The sequence below is a fragment of the Trichomycterus rosablanca genome, chromosome 15 (assembly GCF_030014385.1).
Source record: "Trichomycterus rosablanca isolate fTriRos1 chromosome 15, fTriRos1.hap1, whole genome shotgun sequence".
Lineage (NCBI taxonomy): Eukaryota > Metazoa > Chordata > Actinopteri > Siluriformes > Trichomycteridae > Trichomycterus > Trichomycterus rosablanca.
In genome coordinates, this window is record NC_086002.1 from 30,489,693 (window position 1) to 30,511,728 (window position 22,036).

The 22,036-nt window shown below is 40.4% G+C and overlaps 1 protein-coding gene, 1 long non-coding RNA gene and 1 pseudogene across 4 annotated transcripts; 1 reads left to right on the forward strand and 2 right to left on the reverse strand.

Annotated features, from left to right (window-relative positions):
• The window catches only part of LOC134328691 (NACHT, LRR and PYD domains-containing protein 3-like), a 1,194,473-nt pseudogene that overhangs the window by 495,287 nt on the left and 677,150 nt on the right, over positions 1–22,036 (reverse strand).
• Positions 5,659–21,663, reverse strand: LOC134329598 (sodium/potassium-transporting ATPase subunit alpha-1). 3 transcript variants are annotated; one of them, XM_063010878.1, is made up of 21 exons: positions 21,649–21,663; positions 14,740–14,850; positions 14,587–14,646; positions 12,977–13,180; positions 12,754–12,867; positions 12,520–12,654; positions 10,470–10,587; positions 10,102–10,370; positions 9,700–10,008; positions 9,490–9,624; positions 9,215–9,407; positions 8,962–9,137; positions 8,753–8,889; positions 8,351–8,670; positions 8,119–8,273; positions 7,694–7,817; positions 7,472–7,617; positions 7,250–7,380; positions 6,061–6,162; positions 5,882–5,973; positions 5,659–5,788 (listed from the first exon to the last, which is right to left on the reverse strand). In XM_063010878.1, exons 1-21 carry the CDS (start codon positions 21,661–21,663, stop codon positions 5,760–5,762), a joined length of 3,075 nt encoding a protein of 1,024 aa, XP_062866948.1. In that variant the 3' UTR covers positions 5,659–5,759. The 3 variants fall into 3 exon arrangements, with proteins under 3 accessions (XP_062866948.1, XP_062866947.1, XP_062866949.1); XM_063010877.1 differs by lacking the exon at positions 21,649–21,663 and adding an exon at positions 14,946–14,957 and having other exon boundaries at positions 14,740–14,853; XM_063010879.1 differs by lacking the exon at positions 21,649–21,663 and adding an exon at positions 14,942–14,957 and having other exon boundaries at positions 14,740–14,846.
• LOC134329600 (uncharacterized) lies at positions 10,327–14,683 on the forward strand. Its single transcript, XR_010014890.1, has 5 exons — positions 10,327–10,410; positions 10,516–10,594; positions 12,743–12,861; positions 14,426–14,504; positions 14,596–14,683. It is a non-coding gene; the product is annotated as an uncharacterized LOC134329600 (long non-coding RNA).

Sequence of the window (22,036 nt, forward strand, 5' to 3'; positions counted from 1 at the left end):
CATCATGCCCAGGCTCCACAGTGGATGCCAACCTTGATTAAACAAGGGCTTCATGGAATATGGAACATCTGCCAGGACTATCTACGTAGTTCTGGGGTACAGTTTGCTTGGGTACAGTGTCTGGCGCAAGAAAGGTGAGGCTTATGACCAGAAGAACACTTTCCCAAAGGTGGGTCAATAACTGACGTCATGGTTATTCTTAAAGACTAAAGTTACACCTTCTGTGGTGGAATTGAACCCAAGACGCCATCGAACCTCAATGAGCTGGAAAGAATGGGTGAAGATTCCACAACAGAGGCGTCGAAATCTTTATATGATATATTATGTCACCATAGCAACATGGTTAACAGTCTTTACCTCCATAAACAAACCAGAAGACTTAACCCTAACCCGAACCTGCACCACAAAATCAACATACAAATATCAAGTTATTGTTATAAATGTAATATTAGTTATTAAAACCCCAAATCAGAAAAAGTTGGGACAGGATGGAAAATGCAAATTAAATAAAAACACAGTGTTCCTTACATTTAGTTTGACTTTTATTTGATTGCAGACAGGATGAACCTGATAAACGTCCATTCCTGCATTTCAGGCCTGCAACACATTCCAACAAAAGTTGGGACGGGGGCAATTTAGAGCTAGCAATGAGGTGAAAAAACTAAATAATAAAGAGCAGCATCCAGGAAAGGCTGAGAGTCTCTGATGAGTAAAGATGACCAGAGGATCTCCAGTTTGTCCACAATGAACATTACAAAGTGGTAAACCAACTTTTTTAAAAGCAGGAATGGATGTTTATTGAAGTTGAGCAGATAAAACATAAAATATCTCAGGTTCATCCTGTCTGACATCAAATAAAAGTCAAAGTAACTGTAAGGAACACTTTGGGGTTGTACAATATTTACCTTTAAACTCTTGTTAAAAGTGATTCTCTGATGACTTTCAGTCAGAGTAAGGACGGACTCCAAACAGAACACCGTAAACATCTCAGAGGGGGGCGGCTGTCTGTTTGTGGACAATAAAGTTGTATTCAGGGTACACAAAGCAACGCTAAACACATCCTCGACACTCAGGATCCGATCGCTAACACAGGCCGGCTGTCATTGACGTGAACGTTTGACCTACCTGTGTTTTTTAAACCACTCCCAGTTTTACCTTAATAGCGACAGTGAGCGGTTTCTTACCTGGTTTGGGGATTCGAAGAGCTCGTGAGGGAACCAGACACAGAACGACTGCTTTGGGTAAGTCATGATTACATGTGGTTGATTTTAATTTTGGTTCTTGGTCTTTTGGTGTTCTTTATTTAGTATGATGTATGTTTGTGAGATGTACCTTCAATGTCTTGTGTTATTAGACTCATATAGAGATGTACAGTTAAGCTGGTCTGCTAAGTATCTAATAAATGCACAAGAAAATAATTGCACCAGTCAGTGATGAAACAATACAGGCAGCCTTGCTTATCATAAAATCACATAAATTATATTTTAATAAGATTTTATTATAATTAAAGATCTCTAAATGAGCTAAACCAATTAGATTTAAATTGGCTTAATAATTCAACATATTATTTAAAACAAATTTTATTTATATAGAAATAATTATAATATATAATCTATAAACATAATTATTTTTAGAATTTTTTTTTATTTATATTTTAATTTTTTTGTCAAGTAGTCTGTTTAAATGTAATACATTTTGGTATACATTTAATTATTATTATTATTTTAATATTTATGTGCATTTGTAATAATAATAAATGCACATAAATATTATGGTCTAATAAATAAAATTCATTTTATTACATTATTTTTATATTGTATTACATTAAATATATTTTTTACATTATTTTATATGAATGATAAATATATTATATTGTTTTAAATGATGTTTTTTAAATAAATAAATTTTTATTTTCTTTAATCTAAACTGTATTATTTTACTTATTACTTATAGTAAAAAGTAATTAAAAAAGAATTATAATATATGATATATTAAAATAATTAATTTAATTTTTAATCTTTAATTTAATGTCAAATATTCTGTTTAAATTTAATATATGTTGGTATATATTGAATTACTATTTAATATTTACAATTATTATTGGCTTAACAATATATTATTTTTTATCATAGTAAAAAAAAATTAAATAAATATTAATATATTTTAATGTTTTTCTTAATCAATCTTTTAATTTAATGTCAAATATTCTGTTTAAATTTAATACATGTTGGTGTATATTGAATTATTATTTAATATTTACAAATGTGCATTTTTTATTAATAATAATAATAATAATAATAATAATAATAATAATCTTAAAAATGCACATAAATATTATGGTCTAATAAATGAAATTAATGAAATTAATATTAACATTTTTTTTAAATTATTTTTATATTTTAAAATAAATGTATAAATATATTATATTATTTTAAATTATATTTTTATTATATAACAAATTCTTTTTTTTTTTTTTTCATTTTTTGATCATCAGATATCAAAAGTAATTTTTATTTAAACTACAGTTTATTACTGATATTCTAAATAAATATTAGTAAAATATTTTTTTAATCAGCCCTAAGTATGAGGATGTATTCCTGCCTTCATATCCAGTGGATCTAAATAGTAAAATAAGAAATAAACAAGCAATTATAAATATTAATAAATTAATTAAATATATAATTTTACTAGATTAAATAAAATGTTTAATTAGTTTAAAATTTTGATTTAAATAAAAAAACTATTAAAAATATTTAAATTATTAACAAACAATTATCCCTTTTTTTTACAATGATTAAAAAAAACAACCAACATATTAATCTTATAATTTAAAAAATAATAATTTAACAATAATAACAATATAAAGCTTAATGAGACTAAATAAAATACAACAAGGGATCCGAGGCCATCCCTCTACACACAATCTCAGATCAGATCCTTCAGATTTTATGATCCACGCTTGTAGATTTTAAGTTTAGGGAACTGGAAGGACCTTGATGAAGGTGGAACCTTGATTTAGTGGTCAGTTGACCGTTTTAAATGTGTGGCGCATACTTGCTGAAGCCTATGTACCACTGATCCACCAACAGAGCTACGCTGCACAGTGTGGAGCTACCACCTCTGGTATCTTTTGGGAAATCTGGAGTTGATAATGGCTTGTTCTGGCAACCGCAAACAAACTCCGGTTGTATAGATGGCTTCTGATTGTAGTTTGGGAGTTCTGCTCTTCCCAAGCTGTGATCCTTGGCCAAAACAATGGAAACATCCCCAGCCCGCAGTGGAGAAAGTGGATAGAACGGGGATAGAGCAGAACTGAGAACTGGTGGTCACAGTATGATGGGCTGCGACATCCCAGTTTTTGGGGAAAGAAAAGATATGGAACCCTAAACACAAGCCGGGGGCGGCAATAAACAAACAGCCTTCCCATCAAACCCCATCCAAGCTCCACCAGTAAAAGAATAACTGTAATATAATAAGACTCCCACTTAAATGATTAGAATTAGCCTGTCTTGACACATTAGTTTTAATATTCTGCACCTCCGTGCCCCCTCTGCTGGCCCAAAATGCCACTTCAACATGACTAACTTCCAAACTCCATAAAGGGGCTGTAGATGCTTTTGATTTAATAAAAACTATAATAATTTGAATCCATTTTTATTTAGAATATCAGTAATAACCAGTTTTTAAAGTCAGTTCTGGTATCTGCTGATCGAAAATGTAAAATTAGTTGAATTTCTGTGTGTTAATATACAGTAAGTACAGTTTATATTATAGGAAATAGTTGTATCAAAAATTTATTTATTTATAAAATATTATTAAAATAAAAATAATATATGATTATGTACTTTTAAAATCTAATATATTAATACAATATATATAAAATATTTTATGAAATTAAATTCATTCTTTTTATTATTTTTACAAATGCACATAAATAATTAAAATAATAATAATTCAATATATGCCAACAAAAAAATCATTAGAAACAAAGAATTAATTTAATATTTTAATATTTATTTACTTTTTTTAAATTTTTTACTATGACGCAAAATTGTTTGCATAAATAAAAATTTTAAAAATATATAAAATTTTTATGTTATGTTAAGTCTGATTAATTTAGCTCATTCAGAGATCTGTAATTATAATAAATCCTAAATTAAATTAAAAAAAAATTAGCTTTTTATTTTATTGTATTTGTTTTAAAACCAGTGGGGTCCAAATACTTTCTGAAAGGCGCTGTAGGTTCCCGTTTGTCCAACTACCTAGCCTAGCGAGCTCTCTACATACAAGAAGGCTGTCTCAATTCTAACCCTGTTAGCTTAGTCAGCTAACACTAAAGTGGATTTAAGCAGCGCCTCAGTGTACGCTACCTACCCCCCTTTCAAAATCCCTAATATTATGTGTTTACTCAAGCTACTAACCAGGGTCCTTACACATTGTCGAAGACCCCGCCCCTCATTTTTAAGTCCGTTTTTTTCCCACCCAGCAGACTAGTGGCCAATTCTGGGCGCTCAACCGACCATTTTATCAGCTCCACTTACCATATAGGAGCACTTTGTAGTTCTACAATTACTCACTGTAGTCCATCTGTTTCTCTACATACTTTGTTAGCCTGCTTTCACCCAGTTCTTCAATGGTCAGGACCCCCACAGGACCACCACAGAGCAGGTATTATTTAGGTGGTGGGTCATTCCCAGCACTGCGGTGACACTGACATGGTGGTGGTGTGTTAGTGTGTGTTGTGCTGGTATGAGTGGATCAGACACAACAGTGCTATCCACTCTATTAGACACTCCTACCTAGTTGGTCCACCTTGTAGATGTAAAGTCAGAGACGATCGCTCATCTCATCTATTGCTGCTGTTTGAGTCATCTTCTAGACCTTCATCAGTGGTCACAGGACGCTGCCCACAGGGCGCTGTTGGCTGAATATTTTTGATTGGTGGACTATTCTCAGTCCAGCAGTGACCGTGAGGAGTTTAAGAACTCTGATCCACTCATACCAGCACAACACACACTAACACACCACCACCATGTCAGTGTCACTGCAGTGCTGAGAATGATCCACCACCATTTCTGGGTAATCTAGCATAAAGTGTCCCAAATTACCTGACTTACAGGTAACACGATTGTTGTTCCCCCAGTATTCGTGCCGTGCCGTAGTTCCCTTTTATTTTAGTTTGCCGCTGACCTTTTTAAAGCACCTCCAATGAGACAAACTGTTTGATTTTACGTGGTAAAAACGACTCTGGAACACCAAACTCCTCTCAAATATTACGGGTCACATGGACTCTCTACGGCTGAAATGACCAACCCTTGGTCCAAAATGAGAGTGATCGTTACACCCATACATGCCCCACATTGGTTGGAAGAGCATGACCAAGAGTTCCAAGTACTACCCTGGCCCCCTAATTCCCCAGACTTGAACCCGATCGAGCATCTGTAGGAGCATCTCGACGATGGTGTTGGCTCTATGGTTGTCTCCTCCCCCAGGCTACAGGTGCCTTTGACAACCTACCAGGACCTTATTGATTCACTCCCGCCGCTTACTCTGGATATTAGCTGGTGCTCATAATAATGTGACTCAACAGTTTCCTTTCGACCACATGTCCTTCTGGAGTTAATAATAAAAAGCCAACACACAGTAGTAATTTCTCGTGGACTCATCTTTATTTCAAAGTATTAATATCGAATATGTGTTTGTACATGAACGTATGATTGGTCATCCTTTGGCAGCCGAGACTAAGCTTTCCGGTCGGCTTAATAGTACGTCTCCTGTTCCACCCAGCCTGAAATAACAAGTAACAAGCAATGGATCAAATACAAACCCCTCAAAATGCTCTCCTACAGTACCAGATTGTGTAAGAAGACGGCAGACTTACCCCCTGGGTTTCGTCTAAGCAGGTACCTTCTGGCCTCATCGTAAAGGAAGATGAGCAGCGAATACGGGAAGGCGCAGAACCACCAGCTTGGTCTGAAGTTAGATTAATCGTAGTTAGCATTCGAAAGGCTTTTCGTAGAAGATCGGAGATTGATTTATTTATTAATGACGTGGACTTACTTGAGCGGGTACATTCTGAGAGCGACGTCCATGCCAGGGCAGTAGGACAGGAAAGCAGCCAGAGCCGTTTCCTCAAACAGCCCGAATATTAAGATCTTGTTTCTGAACAGAAGAGGGGAAATAAAGAGTTAGATAAGAATAACAAGAAGATGACAGACAACCAAAACACTAGGCGTAACTGCCCACCTAACCCTAGGTCTTGCTCCAAAAGGTCTTGCCCCAGATGGGACTTCTGATGGGAATCAAGTCAGGACTTTGACTTTGGAGCCATTCAGAGGTTGACCTGCTTGCGTACTTTGCATAAGGACAAGGCGTATCCCATCTATACCCAGTGGACCATCTTCTTTTTTCATAGAGAGCAGAATTCATGGTTCCAGGTCCTGAGCAAGCAAGGCAGCCCTGGACCATCACCATGTTTGACTGTCGGTTTGACGTTCTAAACATCATGCCAAAAGTAAAAGGGGTCATCTACATTTGAAGGCAGCAGGTAATTATAGAGGTATGGTTTGCATCTTGCAGAGTTGAATCGTGTACATTGACCTTAACTGATGCCTAGATGTTCGTCTGGGTTCTTCTGTGACCTCCTGAGTTGTCAATGCCAAGGAAGGTTCCAGATTCTCCAGGCCACTCATGAACGATGGGTCCCGGCTGAGTCTGGTTTCTTGTACCTGAGAAAGGTGTCTTCCTGTAATTGTAAGACACTGCCTTCCTTGGCTTGCTCAATAAGGTCTCTTGGTTCTGGATGCTGTAAAGTTGATTTGAAATGATGTCTATTACAAAAAAAAGCGTGTACGTTGACCTTAACTGGGGCAATTGAGACCTGTAGTTGTCTAGATGCCTAGATGTTTATCTTGGTTCTTCTGTGACCTCTTGATGAGTTGTCTATGCCTAGGAAGGTGCCTAGGAAGGTTCCAGATTTGAAACGATGTCTATTGTAATTGACTTCCCCATGGTTCCAAGGTTTCTCCATCGGGGATTATGGCTCTCATTGTGGTTCAACAAAGGTTCAAGCCCTTCTTTTGATACCCTCTAGCCTGATTTACATTGGCAGACAGGTTCTATTTAGGTTCATTTTAGGTTTACTTGGGTCTTTGTCTAAAATTATGGTACTTTAATGATCTGAAAGACTTGAACTAGACTTTTTATGGTAGTAAAATTGCAATTCAAGTCCATCGCTGCGCTTACGTACTTCATTCCTTGCTGTAGGATGGAATTCCTTCTGGTTTTACAGATGATCAAATCAGCCCACTGCACAATCACAATACTGGCAAAGAACGCAGTATGGCACGTGTACTCCACGATCTTTCTGCGTTCGTACGTCTGTAACAGCGACAACAAATAAAACAGAAGTCAACATGAAATTGCTAGAACTTCCAAGACCTCCTTGAAAGAATTGTTCAGAATTGGGTACCCATTGCTGGCCGTAGCTGTCTTCTAGATCATTGTAAAATTTATCGTCCCAGTTGACACGGACCCCGATGAGGTCTGAGGGCAGGAACCCATTCTCTGCCAGGATCACGAAGTAAGTGAAGAACCCTGCTGTAGCCTGCATCATCCCTGTATTCAAAAATAAAAACTTTAATAAACCTCAAGGGTTTCAGTCAGACGCACACATTGCTTAGATTCCTCTTACCGATTTGCCCGTACGCTATACTAATCAGCCTCTCGTTTACCAGCTTGTCCGTTTTGGCATTTCTCGGCTGTCTCTTCATGATGTCGCTTTCAGCCTCTTCATAAGCCAAAGAAATAGCCGGTACCTAGGAACCACATGGTGTTAAATCTTTTAAAATACATAGATTTCAAATGTTCCTAGCATTTGGCGCTGCTAAAAAGCAAGTAATCATGTTTCTGCAAGTGACCTGGTCAGGTTCTAACTGCTGAACATCTAACAGGTCCTTAAATTGAGCTCTACTAAGTGCAAAACTACCAAAAACACGAATGCTAATCGCTATGCTAACGGCTATGCTAAGCTAACACGCAACACAGGCTGAACACTGAACACAGAAATCGGACTCTACAAACAATCATGAACCTGGTATCAGGCTGGTATCCACTTACCATGTCGGTTCCCAGGTCGATACACAAAATAGTCACGGTGCCCAGAGGAAGAGGGATGTTGGCGATGATGAAGAGGAGGAAGGGTGAAATCTCAGGGATGTTACTGGTCAAGGTGTAGGCGATCGATTTCTTCAAGTTGTCGAAGATCAGACGGCCTGGGGAAGACACGACCATATTAGGAAATTACGCAACTATTTAGGTAACAACGCCAACGTTTTGAAGCGCCTCCCACCTTCTTCCACTCCGGTCACGATAGATGCGAAGTTGTCGTCCAGGAGGATCATGTCGGCGGCCTGTTTGGAGACGTCCGACCCGGCGATACCCATGGCTACCCCGATGTCGGCTTTCTTCAGTGCGGGAGAGTCGTTCACGCCGTCGCCCGTCACGGCCACGATCGCTCCCTGTCGTTGGCAGCCTTCCACGATGATCAATTTCTGCTGGGGAGACGTCCTGGCAAACACGATCTCAGTGTGGTGGCTCAGGATGTCATCCAGCTGTTCCTCGGTCATGTCCTTCAGATCACCGCCGTGCACCACGCACGCCTTAGCGTCCCTGCGAATCGCGTCTCTTTAGCTTAGCTGGCGCCCGAATAACTAGATTAAACTATTAGATTGTTTGGAATTTTTGAACATACCTGGGGTTGACGTCTCCAACCGGGATGTTCAGACGGGCCGCGATGTCTTCTACGGTCTCGTTTCCTTCGGAGATGATCCCCACACCTTTGGCAATAGCCTTAGCAGTGATAGGATGATCCCCGGTAACCATGATGACCTGCGGACGCGAAAGGATGTCAGAAAAGAGTCGGAAAATCTGATGTTATACAACGCAGGAGCTAGCGTGTACCTTGATTCCGGCGCTCCTGCACTTGCCCACCGCGTCAGGTACGGCAGCCCGAGGAGGATCGATCATGGACATGAGGCCGACGAAGCACAGGTTCTCCGTGGGGAAGTTGACTTCTTCTGTGTCAAATTGGAACCCCTCAGGGAACTGGTCATCAGGAAGGCTATAATGGCAGAACCCTGGAACACAGTAGCTTGTTGGTTTCCTTCCCTTGGTTGGATCTCACACACAAGGTCGTTCACACACAAGAACCTACCGAGGACTCGCTCTCCAAGACCTCCGAGTTCTACATAAGCGTTCTGGAACGCATCCTTCAGTTCGTCGTCCAGCGTTTGCTCCTTTCCTTGGAGGATGATAGTCGAGCACCGGTCCAGGATCCTCTCAGGAGCTCCCTTCATCACAAGCAAATGCTTGCTCTCTGAAGAGTTAGAGTTCTTGTGGATCGAGAGCTGCGAGAAGTATGAACACGTTAGCACCTACGCTCGCTTTCTTTATCACCCCACCTCGAAATACCAGAGGAACGAAGAATACCTGATACTTGTTAGTGGAGTTGAAAGGGATTTCGACTATCTTGGGGTACTTGTCCCTCATCTCTTTCACTGGACCGCAGCAAAGCTCGATACACTTCAGCAAGGCAGACTCCGAGGCATCGCCGGCGGTTTCTCTCTGGAAGAATCGAATTTAATAAATGTACGCTCTCAAACTCTAGTCGTAGCGATCGACATCTAGTCGTAGACGTACCTTAAGAATAGGAACGTTGCTCTGATCGCCGAGGAAGACGGCGCGGTTGCACAGGCCGGCCACACGAGCGAGCGCAGACCATGTAGGGGAGCTCCGGTCGAAAGAGGTTCCGCTCTGGTTCTCGGTGGTGTCGGCTTCGTGGATCTGGTTGTCGAACCACATGTGAGCCACGGTCATCCGGTTCTGGGTCAGGGTCCCGGTCTTGTCCGAGCAGATGGTGGAGGTCGAGCCGAGGGTCTCGACGGCTTCCAGGTTCTTCACCAGGCAGTTCTTCTTGGCCATACGCTTGGCGGTCAGGGTTAGACACACCTAGACGTAGATGCATACTCCTGTCAGTTCACGATACGATTGAACAATATGAAGAAATGTAACTATTTTTATCTATTTTTTAATAACTCTTACAGTGACGGTAGCGAGGAGACCCTCCGGAACGTTGGCGACGATGATCCCGATGAGGAAGATCACAGCCTCCAGCCAACCGTACCCAAGGATGAGGGACAAGATGAAGAAGGACACCCCAAGGAAAACGGCCACCCCGGTGATGATATGGATGAAGTGCTCGATCTCCTTGGCGATCGGCGTCTTTCCACCCTCGAGGCTCGAGGCCAGAGTAGCGATCCGACCCATCACGGTGCGATCTCCGGTATTGATCACGATGCCCTTTGCAGAGCCTAGGAAAGAGTGACCTCTGTTTGTCATCTCGTGTCATTCGTAGGTGTTGTTTTGTTTTGTTTTTGTATCGCATGCTATAGAAGTTATTTTTACGCTACCTTCAACACAGTTTGTGGAAAAGAATGCAATGTTTCTCGTCTCCAGTGGGTTGTTGTTGGAGAAGTCGGGAGTTCGGGTCTGAGGCTCGGATTCGCCAGTAAGGGAGGAATTGTCGACCTGAAAGGTAAGCAGTTGTTTATCTTAAATTGTAGTATGAGTGTATACAAAATTAAAGCATACCCAAAAGTGGGTTTATTGTGGATGGCCGAGGCTCTGTGAAGGATTGGCTTTCGGTCCGGGGTGTGTTACTGCACTGCGCCCAGTGATCCCGGAGAAGCCAGACCCACCGCCACCCTGACCAGGCTAGAGCCTTCGTAAAAACTGAAATTATTATTAATATTAATAATATTATTATCATTAGTATTTTTATTATTATTATTATTATTTTATTATTATTATTAATTCTACTATTATTATTATTTTATTATTGTTATTAATTCTATTATAAATAACTCTGTTATTATTATTATTATTTGTAACAATTCTATTATTATTAATTCTGTTATTATTATTAACAATTCTAATAATATTATTATTATTAATTCTATTGTTATTATTATTATAATTAACAATTCTAATATTATTAATTATATTATTAGTAGTAGTATTAATATTTTATTATTATTATTATTACTATTTTTATTATTATTATTAATTCTATTCATATTATTATTAATTCTATTTTTTAATTATCATTTTTACTATTATTATTACTAAAATTATTGCTATTATTATTACTATTTTTAATGTTTATCATTAATTCTATTATTATTATTAATTTTATTATTATCATTTTTACTATTATAATTGTTATTATTACTGTTATTATTGCTATTATTATTCATTCTATTATTAATATTAATATTATTATTATTATTACTAATATTATTGCTATTATTATTTATTTTATTATTATTTTCTTGTCTATTAATAATAAATTAATTTTATTATTAGAATCATACTAATACTTTTATTATTATTATTATTACATTAATTCTATTATAACTAATATTATTATCTTTTTACTTTTATTTTTTTATTTTATTATTAATACTATTATTACTACTATTAAATTTTTTTTATTACTTTTATTATTAATTCTATTATTATTATTATTATATTATTATTATTGCATTAATTTTATTTAACAGGTATTATAATGGTTATTATCATTGTTATTATTATTGTTTTTATTATTACTATTATTTTTTTTTTTTATTGTTATTATTTATTTTTTATTAATTTATTTTTTTTATTTTTTATTTTTTCCCACTTTTTTCCCCCAACTTTTATCCCCATTCTAATCGTGTCCAATTACCCTGAATGCGTCCCCTATACTGATTCGACCCTTTGCCGCTGACTGAGGACGCCACTTAACTGACTTGCACCCCCTCCGGCACGCAGTCAGTACAGCCTGCATTTTTCACCCGCACGAGCCGAGTTCATACACCGAGAGACACTGCGCATGGAGGGTCACACCCCCCTCAATGTTATTCCTCAGCCCTGTGCAGGCGCCGTCAGTCAACCAGCAGGGGCTGCAGTCATACCAGTTATGAGGACCTATGCTCCGACTCTACCCCTAACCCTGAACAACAGCCAAACGTTGTTCATACTGCCGCCCAACCCAGTCGGAAAGGTAGAGCCGAGTTTCGATACGATTCATCTATAAACCCAACTCTGGTGAGCTAGCGTACTTTACCGCTGCGCCACCTGAGCGGCTCTATTATTAGAGTTATTATTAGTATATAATTTTTATATTAATATTAGGTATATTTCGGTAATAACTGAATCACTGAACTATTTTATAATAATTAAACTATATTGGTAAATTTCTTAATTATTTATTATTAAATAATAATTTATTACTTTTCTACTCAGGATCACTTTTATATTATGTTTACATGACATTTACATTATTAAGGTTATACTTTAGTATCATGTTTACTATATTGACACCCCTAACGTGGTTACGGTCTGTAGATGAGTTTGGATATTGGTTAAAAAAAAAACAAAAAAAAACCTTATTATTTTGGGGTTTGAGTAAAGCACCTTGCATCCATGTGCAGCGATGATCCTGAGATCAGCCGGGATCCGGTCACCACCCTTAATCTCCACGATGTCTCCAGCCACCACGTCCTCAGCGTTTATGTTACTCTTCTCACCGTCTCGAATGACCAGGGCTTGCTAAATCACACAAAAACAAAAAAACATAGCGTCCAGAAACTTTAATCATGTAGTGCGTGTTTTATATGTGACATGTTTTTTTTTTTAGGGTCTATATACCTGAGGAACGAGGTTCTTGAAGGACTCCATGATCTTTGAACTCTTGGCTTCTTGATAGTAGGAAAAACAACCGGTGATCATCACCACGGCGGAGAGCACGATTCCGAGGTACAACTGTAGGGAAATGAGCGTAGGTTCACGTATAAGGCTTCTTATAAGAATCTGAGGTATGTTTGTGTATGGGAATTTGTGCCCATCCAGTCCATGATATCGTAATTCTTACATTATCGTTGGTCGGTTCGTCTTCGGACGCCGCCTGGATCCCGTACGCCAGGAAACACAGGATGGCGCCGATCCACAGCAGAGTGGAGAAGCCGCCGAAGAGCTGCTTACAGAACTTGACCCACTCCGGGGTGGTGGGAGGAGGGGTCAGGGCGTTGGGTCCGTCGCGCGCCAGGATCTCTTTGGCGCGGGAGGTGGTCAAACCCTAAAGGACAGAAAGGCGTTATATAACCCAGGACCTTCTCGCCCTGACCAGACAGTGCTACCCACTGATAGGTATGCAATATGTATTCAATACAGGGTCACCAAGGGTCCGATTGACCGGCGAAGAATTGGAAACATCCCGGACAGGTCGCAATTTTAGCCCCCCCAGTTAATCTGACTGCAGGGAGGAATCGAACCCATGACCTTCTCGCTCCTCATCCAAGAGCCATCATCACTCATCATCATCCAGCCTCACTTAAGGACCCAAGGGTGGCTGCGAGGGTCCAACAAGGCTGTCCCTAAATCCAAGGGTCCGACTGACCGGGCGAAAGGGTGGAAACACCCCAGACAGGTCGCGATTTTAATACCCTTATTTAACCTGACTGCATGTCTTTGGATTGTAGGAGGAATTCAGGAACCCAGGACCTTCTCGCTCCTCATCCAGGAGCCATACATATACAGGGAGTGCAGAGGCTTAAGGGCCTCGCTTAAGGTCCCAAGGGTGGCTGCGAGGGTCCAACAAGGGTGTCCCTAAATCCAAGACTCATACCTAGGGGGAGCGATTTTGGTACCCGAGGGTCCAACAAGGCTACCACTATCCCTAAATCCAAACTGTATTATATTCAATGCTAAAAGCTTTTTGGGGTCACCAAGGGTCCGGTTGACCGGGCGAAAGGGTGGAAACACCCCGTACGCGTCACCAGTCCATCACACTCGTACCTATGGGGGAGCGATTTTAGTCCCCCTAGTTAACCTGACTGCATGTCTTTGGATTGTTGGAGGACACCGGAGCTCCTGGAGAAATCCAGGAACCCAGGACCTTCTGGCTCCTCATCCAGGAGCCATCATCACTCATCATCTATCAGTCACTGTGAATATATACATGTACAGGTAGTGCAGAGAGGCTTAAGGGCCTCGCTCAGGGACCCAAGAGTGGCTTCGAGGGTCCAACAAGGCCACCAGTCCCTAAATCCAAACCGTATTATATTCAATGATGCTTTTCAGGGTCACCAAAGGGTGGAAACACCCCGGACAGGTCGCAATTTTAGCCCCCCCAGTTAACCTGACTGTATGGAGGAATCAAACCCAGGACCTTCTCGCTCCTCATCCAGGAGCCACCATCACTTAAGTTTCAAGGGCCTCGCTCAAGGACCCGAGGGTCCAACAAGGCTGTCCCTAAATCCAAGGGTCTGATTGACCAGGGTGGAAACCTCAGTTAACCTGACTGCATGTCTTTGGATTGTAGGAGGACACCGGAGCTCCTGGAGGAAACCCAAACGGAACGGGGGACCCGAACCCAGGACCTTCTCGCTCTGACCAGATAGGTATGCAATATATACAAGCCAGTCGTCATTATTTGGTCAATATTAATGAATCAAATTAATGAAGTGATTGAATTGTCCTTACTCTTTCAAGGTCAGAGCCGTACTTGCGGTGAAGCTCGTCCAAGGTCAGCTTATGGTCATCCTTCGAAGAAGAAACACGCATATCACACGACACGAATTTAAATAAATAATCAATCATAACCTAAATGAGTGTTGGTCTTTTTTTTTTTTGTACCAAATCCACTTCTTTCTTGAGATCGTCCATGTCCTTGTTCTGCTTCTTCCCTTTCTTCTTCTTGCCCCCACCATCTTCCGAAGTGGCCGCCAACTTGTACTTGTCGCCTCCCTTCTGCGCATACCGAGACACCAAAAATTCAAACCAGGAGCTCAAAAATCATGGCTATCAAACAAATAAATCAAGAAAATCGCGAGCACACTTACCCCGAATCCCATTTTCTTGTTTGTTTTTGGACCTCCTTGATTCCGAACCCTCCTCCTTCTGGCGAAGTCCTTGTGGCTCCTGAACGGGACGGGAGACTTTATACCTTCCTGGCTCACCTGCCCGGGTCTGTAAAGAGGGAGGGAGGGAGGAGATTTGAATAAAACCCAGAGGGAGGGAGGGAAGGCACTCGAAGTAAAAAGAAATTTGATTCTTGCTCACTTGCTTGATTCTTTATACCCTCAACCTTTAATCTCTGGGTCGGACTTTCAAGGGGAAGGGAAGGACGAGCGAAGGTTTCCGAAACCCTCCGCTGGTGTCCTGGTATTCTGTAAATCATTGACGCATCATTCCTAACGTCGACTAGTCAGGAAACAACGAGTACCTGCGGAGGCTCGGTTCCAATCCCAAAGGGAGTAACAGTAACATAATGAGAATCTGAATCCTGTCGTGTTTTGTAAACATCGGGATACAATCGCTGTCAGCAAGAGGAGCTTAAGATAAGAGCGGCGGGGACTGGGTGTACCCACGGTCCCACGATTCTCACGTTGCATCTTCTCCCGTCGTCTACCAACAGACATTCCGTCTGCGTCATAAATCAAAGTGCTTGATTGAAGTTCCCTCTGGCCTCTGGACTCTGGTCTGCGTGGTTACATTTTAATAAGCTCCCTTCTTCCCTGTTATAAAACTCCGACATTTATTAACCCCAGATTTGCCCCGTACAAAGAGCCACCGGTGTAGCAGAACCGGTTTCAAGCCGAGTGACCTGAGACAGAAGAGTAACAGTACACTCCAGACTCGCACGGCTGAACGGTTCGGACACAATGCCCGGCCTTCGTTCTTCAAGAGCCTAGACGACCTCAAGGAGGACGCCGGTCGGTCAAGGAGGTCGACCGGGAGAATTGAAGAGATTCCCTTCCTCTCATTCCTTTTTGATAGTACGCTTTATATCGTGCTTTATGACACGACCCAGATTTGGGCTGCAGCCAGGCCAGTCTAGGAGCTGTTTAACTTTGTAGTTCTACAATTACTGACTGTAGTCCTGTCTGTTTCTCTTAATGCTTTCATCCTGTTCTTCAATGGTCAGGACTCTCCCAGGACCACCACAGATCAGGTATTATTCGGGTGGTGGGTCATCCTCAGCACTCTCTGCAGTGACACTGACATGGTGGTGGTGTGTTAGTGTGTGTTGTGCTAGCATGACACCTCACTGTCACTGCTGGACTGAGAATCGTCCACCAACCAAAGGACGTGGGCAGACTCCTGTGACCACCGATGAAGGTCTAGAAGATGACCATCGTGTCTGACTTTACATCTACAAGGTGGACCAACTAGGTAGGAGTGTCTAATAGAGTGGACAGTGAGTGGACAATGATTTCCAATGGTGCAGGTGTAAAAGTTGAGAGCACCTTGGAGGGTAATCTGAAGTCCCTTAAGCGTCTAAGTTGATAAAGACGCTGACGGGCCTTCTTTTACAGGACCTAAAATCTAAAATGATTTTGACACCCCACCACCCCCACCCCCCGCAATATATTGATGTAAGATGTACAAATCAGCATATTCCACTCAATAGCTTTGTGTGATGTTGGGAAAAAAACAGTTGGTAGTACGGCAGGGGTGCTTCACAGTGCCCCCCCCCCCCCCCCACCCCCCCACCCGCCTCAAATCCTGACGGATTGGTTTTAACCCAATCTTTACTGCTCACAAATTAAAACCGGGGAAAAAACATATCGGATCCACCTTGTAACCGCTAAACCCAAAATTTCAGGTTACCCCGAGCTAAACAAACACCAGACGCAAACACACAAACACGTCAGTTCATCTCTGCTTACCTGCTTCTGCCGGGATTAGGCCGTAATTACGGTGTATCAGATACGTCGTTCAGGGACGAATGTTTATCACGGCTTACGCTTGTCCCGTCCTGGGGATTACAGAGCACAGAATGCGCCGGTGTTAGCTTCCCTGGTAAAAATAGATGGTTTTGCTTAACAAAGATGGAAACGAGGCGTCCAAAGTCAGGCGATTTACTTAACAAATACTTAGTGTCGAGTTAAAATACACCAATCAGCCATAACATTAAAACCACCTCCCTGTTCTAAACTCACTGTCTACGTACATATAGAAGCACTTTGTAGTTCTACAATTACTGACTGTAGTCCGTCTGTTTCTGTACATACTTATTTTGCCTGCTTTCATCCTGTACTTCAATGGTCAGGACTCTCCAAGGACCACCACAGAGCAGGTATTATTTAGGTGGTGGATCATTCTCAGGACTGCAGTGACACTGACATGGTGGTGGTGTGTTAGTGTGTGTTGTGCTGGAATCCTACCTAGTCGGTCCACCTTGTAGATGTAAAGTCAGAGACGATCGCTAATCTCATCTATTGCTGCTGTTTGGTCTGAGTCGGTCATCTTCTAGACCTTCATCGGTGGTCACAGGACGCTCTCCACGGCGTGCTGTTGGCTGGATGTTTTTGGTCGGTGGACTATTCTCAGTCCAGCAGTGACAGTGACGTGGCACACTAGCACACCACCACCATGTCAGTGTCAGTGCAGTGCTGAGAATGATCCACCACCCAAATAATACCTGCTCTGTAGTGGTCCTGGGGGGGGGGGTGGTCCTGACCATTGAAGAACAGCATGAAAGCAGGTTAAAAAGTATGTCGGGAAACAGACGGACTACAGTCAGTAATTGTAGGACTACAAAGTGCTTCTATATGGTAAGTGGAGCTGAAACAAAGAGGTGGTCATAATGTTTCAAAACGTCCTCCGTGTGTACGTTTCTGAAGGAGCAAAGTCATTCACCTACACTGGGGCTTTTGTGTAAGCCGGGCATGCTGCATGTGAAGGTCCATTGTTCTACTGTGTGTGTGTGTGTGTGTGTGTGTGTGTGTGTGTGTGTGTGTGTGCACGCTACACACACACATTTTACTCCACACGGCTCAGGTTACCACATTCTACCACTCCCACAACATGAAAAAGTTCCATTCATCTTCTTTCTTTAGCACAACCCTGACTTAGCAGTTACGCTTCTTGTAAGAGACCAACTACATATTAATAAACTCTAACATCAGCCAGTTTCTAAGTTGTGCCTGTAGTTACAGTTTAGCTACCTCACCCCTCCCTCCCCCACATAGATCTAAGGCAGAATCTCTTCCCTAAAAGCTCTCAGCCGTGTTTCTCACACTCGCCATAAACGTCATTTAGAGCAGCAGATCAATCCGCTGCATGTTTTTGGGAAGTACAGGTACAGGTCACATTCAGAGCCGTCCACAGCGAAGGTGGAGCAGTGACCAGGTTCAGGGTGACAGCAGGATTTTAAAGACCAGGTTGAGAAAGGCAGTCGTTAAGTTCGAGACAGTGTTTTTAATTCATATGACAGCTTGTTTGGCTTTTAATTGACAGTCCAAAGAACTACCCAGCAGGCTACCACTGTCCCTAATATTGCCAATTTGTGAACACAAAGGTAGATTATAGGTTAAAAAAAAAAAAAAGTGTCATATTACTGAACTTTACTGTTTGCATTTTTTTTTTTTTATCATTAAAATCATAAAAAATTGTATCTAAATTATTAACAAACCTTTAGAAATAAAACTGTGATTTTGAATTGTTAAACAATCTAATAGTAAGACCTACAATTATATAATGATAATATAATAATAACAATAACAACAGCATTAATATTAATAATAATAGTAATTATAATAAAAATAATAATATAATCATAATAATAAAAATAATAACAACAATAATAAAAATAATAATAATAATGATAATAATAAAAATAATACCAATAATAATAATAACAACAATATTAATAAAAATTATAATAAGAACAATAAAAATAATAACAATAACAATAACAACAACAATAATAATAATATAATAATAATAACAACAATAATAATAATAACAATAATAATACTAACAATAACATTAATATTAACAATAATAATAATAATAATAATAATAATAACAATAATATTAATAATAACAATAACAATAATAATAATAATAATAGTAATAATAATAACATTAATATCAACAATATTAATAATAACATTAATAATAATAATAACATTAGTAATAGTTTATCATTGTCAGGGTTATGACACAAGTACCATGAACACAGCACTAAGACGCTGCAGGGCTTCGACCATCTCCTCCTCAGACGTAACCAACCAATCTGTGTAGACACCCGGCCGGCTGATAGCACCGCTGAGATTAAAACCGGATCTGGACTTATAGAGGGTAATAGAGGGCTGCTCCACCCGAGCACCATTATTATTATTATTATAATTATTGTTATTATTATTATTATTTTATTATTATTATTACTATTATTATTATTATTATTATTATTGTTATTATTATTATTATTGTTATTTTTATTATTATTATTATTATTATTATTATTTTATTATTATTATTATTACTATTATTATTATTATTGTTATTATTATTATTATTATTATTATTACAGTTATTTTATTATTATTATTTTATTATTATTATTATTGTTATTATTATTATTGTTTTTATTGTTATTATTACTATTATTATTGTTATTATTATACATATATTTACAAAATTATGCAGAGAAGAAACTCACAATATACAGTTGACTCAGCCTAGGAAAAAAAGGCAATGACATAAATGCATCTGTGTATATAGATGATTTACGTTTGTTTATTTAATTATTCTGGGAAATTCTTTTTGGGATCCGACCAAAAAGTACATTAGTGCATGAGTTCTCGGTTTACTTCACGAGGATGTAATGAAATCAGGTTTTAATCCGTAATATTTTACTGATCAGAGGCTCCCAGTTCTTGATTTTAATAGAAATAAAAAAACCTCGCACGTCAGAGACCTCGAACAGTGTATAAGACGGAAACGTGATCAGTGTGTTGATGGTATCAGATAATGGAGCCAGTGGGACATCCTCAGAACTTCCCATACATGGTTTAGCCAAGAGCGTTTTCAAGATTAGCCTAAATAGAATTACACACACACACACTCGAAAGCAAAGATCAGAGCAAGGCTACAAATAATATATAAGGCTGTTTACCAGGGTTAACTGCTGAGAAGATAGGCAGTGGTGCAGGAGTAGCAGAGTAATGCCCATCTGCCATGCCATTTATAGCTGAGAGAGGCTGCACGGAGGCTCTTTTGGCTTCTCTTGACCGGCACTTAGCCAATCACGGGGATGGCAGTACATCAGAGAAACCCCGGTCCGACCCCCCACCCACAGACACAGCCAATTCTGATGTTTGGACCCCAGGTCAACGGAACTCAGATCTCACACAGATGAATCAGGAGTCATTTTGGGAGTCAAATTTAAAAGTGATTCGAGTCCGCTGTGAACGCTCCACTTACCATATACGTAGAAGAACTTTATAGTTTTACAATTACTGACTGTAGTCCATCTGTTTCTCTACATAGCTTTTTAGCCTGCTTTCACCCTGTTCTTCAATGGTCAGGACCCCCACAGGACCACTACAGAGCAGGTATTATTTAGGTGGTGGATCATTCTCAGGACTTCAGTGACACTGACATGGTGGGGGTGTGTTAGTGTGTGTTGTGCTGGTATGAGTGTGTCCACTCTGGTCCACCTTGTAGATGTAAAGTCAGAGACAATCACTCATTTATCATCTAGTTGGTCATCTTCTAGACCTTCATCAGTGGTCACAGGACGCTGCCCACGGGGCGCTGTTGGCTGGATGTTTTTGGTTGGTGGACTATTCTCAGTCCAGCAGTGACAGTGAGGTGTTTAAAAACTCTCATACCTGCTCTATAGTGGTCCTGTGGGGGTCCTGACCACTGAAGAACAGGGTGAAAGCATGAGATGCAGAGATACCGATAGACTACAGTCAGTAATTGTAGAACTACAAAGTGCTTCTATATGGTAAGTGGAGCTGATAACATGGACAGTGAGCGAAGGTCATTCGAAGGTTGGAACTCCCTGTGCCCCTGCGCTACGACGTCCAGGTTAAACGTTAACCGCCGCGTCTCTGACGTCCTTGTACTTCAACCAGGGCTCTGCTTCCGTAAGACAGTCCGAAATAAATAAGGACAGGAAGCCTAGTGTGAGTGAGTGTGTGTGTGTGTGTGTGTGTGGGGGGGGGGGGGGGGTATGAGTTAAACACGTTACTCGGTTTGATGTTCCGCAGACGCGTTTTAAGCCGCCGCTAATCTGCAAATCATTTCGCCTGGAGATACACAGACTTGATGTTTGAAAGCCGGGCGCTCGGTCCGGATAGCGGCCTGTCGTACGTCTAAACGCCAACCGATTCCATTGGTAGCCCTGATTGTAACATCTACTCCTAACAGTAAAAGTAAGCATTAAGTTCAGTCCCAGTTTCTCATGTGGCCTCTTGCTGCTCTAAGATCTCGATGTACTTTTCTGCATTAATGCTGCATCACAGACGTGTAAATGACCTTCACCAAGGGCACTGACACGCCCCATACCATGACAGACCCTGGCTTTTGGACTTGTTCCTGCTAACAGTCTGGATGGTCCTGTTCGTCTCGCTGATTCGTCTGATCACAATCCACGTTTCTAATGTGTGATGGTCCATCCTGGATGCCTCCGAGCCCGGAGAAGTCGACGCCGCTTCTGGACGTGGTTAACATAAGGCTTATTTTTTGCACAGTAAAGTTTTAAGTATCATTTGTGCAGTAACTCTTGATAAAGGTTTGATAAACTAATCCCTCACCCATGTGGTTATATCAGCTAGTGTTGAGTGGAGGTTCTTGATGCGGCGCCGTCTGAGGGATGGAAGATCACGGGCGTTCAGGTTAAGCTCGCGCCCTCGGCCTTTACGCACTGAAATTCCTCCTGATTCCTTGAATGGTTGAATGATATTATGCACTGTAGAGGGAGAAATATGCAAATCCTCTCCAAGTCCCAGCCTTTCCTGGATGTTTTTTTTTGGGTTTTTTTGCCCCCGTCCCAACTTTTTTGGAATGTGTTGCAGACCTGAAATGCAGGAATGGATGTTTATTAATAAATCTATCTGTCTATCTACTTACCTACCTACCTACCTACAGTGGTACCTTGTAACTCAACGTCCCCTAAACTCAAAATCTTTGA

Excerpts from the sequence above, each read along its gene's own strand:
- LOC134329598 (XM_063010878.1), bottom strand. Across the intron at positions 14,647-14,739 it reads TCAAGAAAGAAGTGGATTTG|GATGACCATAAGCTGACCTT; the intron begins GTACAAAAAAAA and ends TCTTCTTCGAAG. Across the intron at positions 7,618-7,693 it reads TATAGCGTACGGGCAAATCG|GGATGATGCAGGCTACAGCA; the intron begins GTAAGAGGAATC and ends TTTTGAATACAG.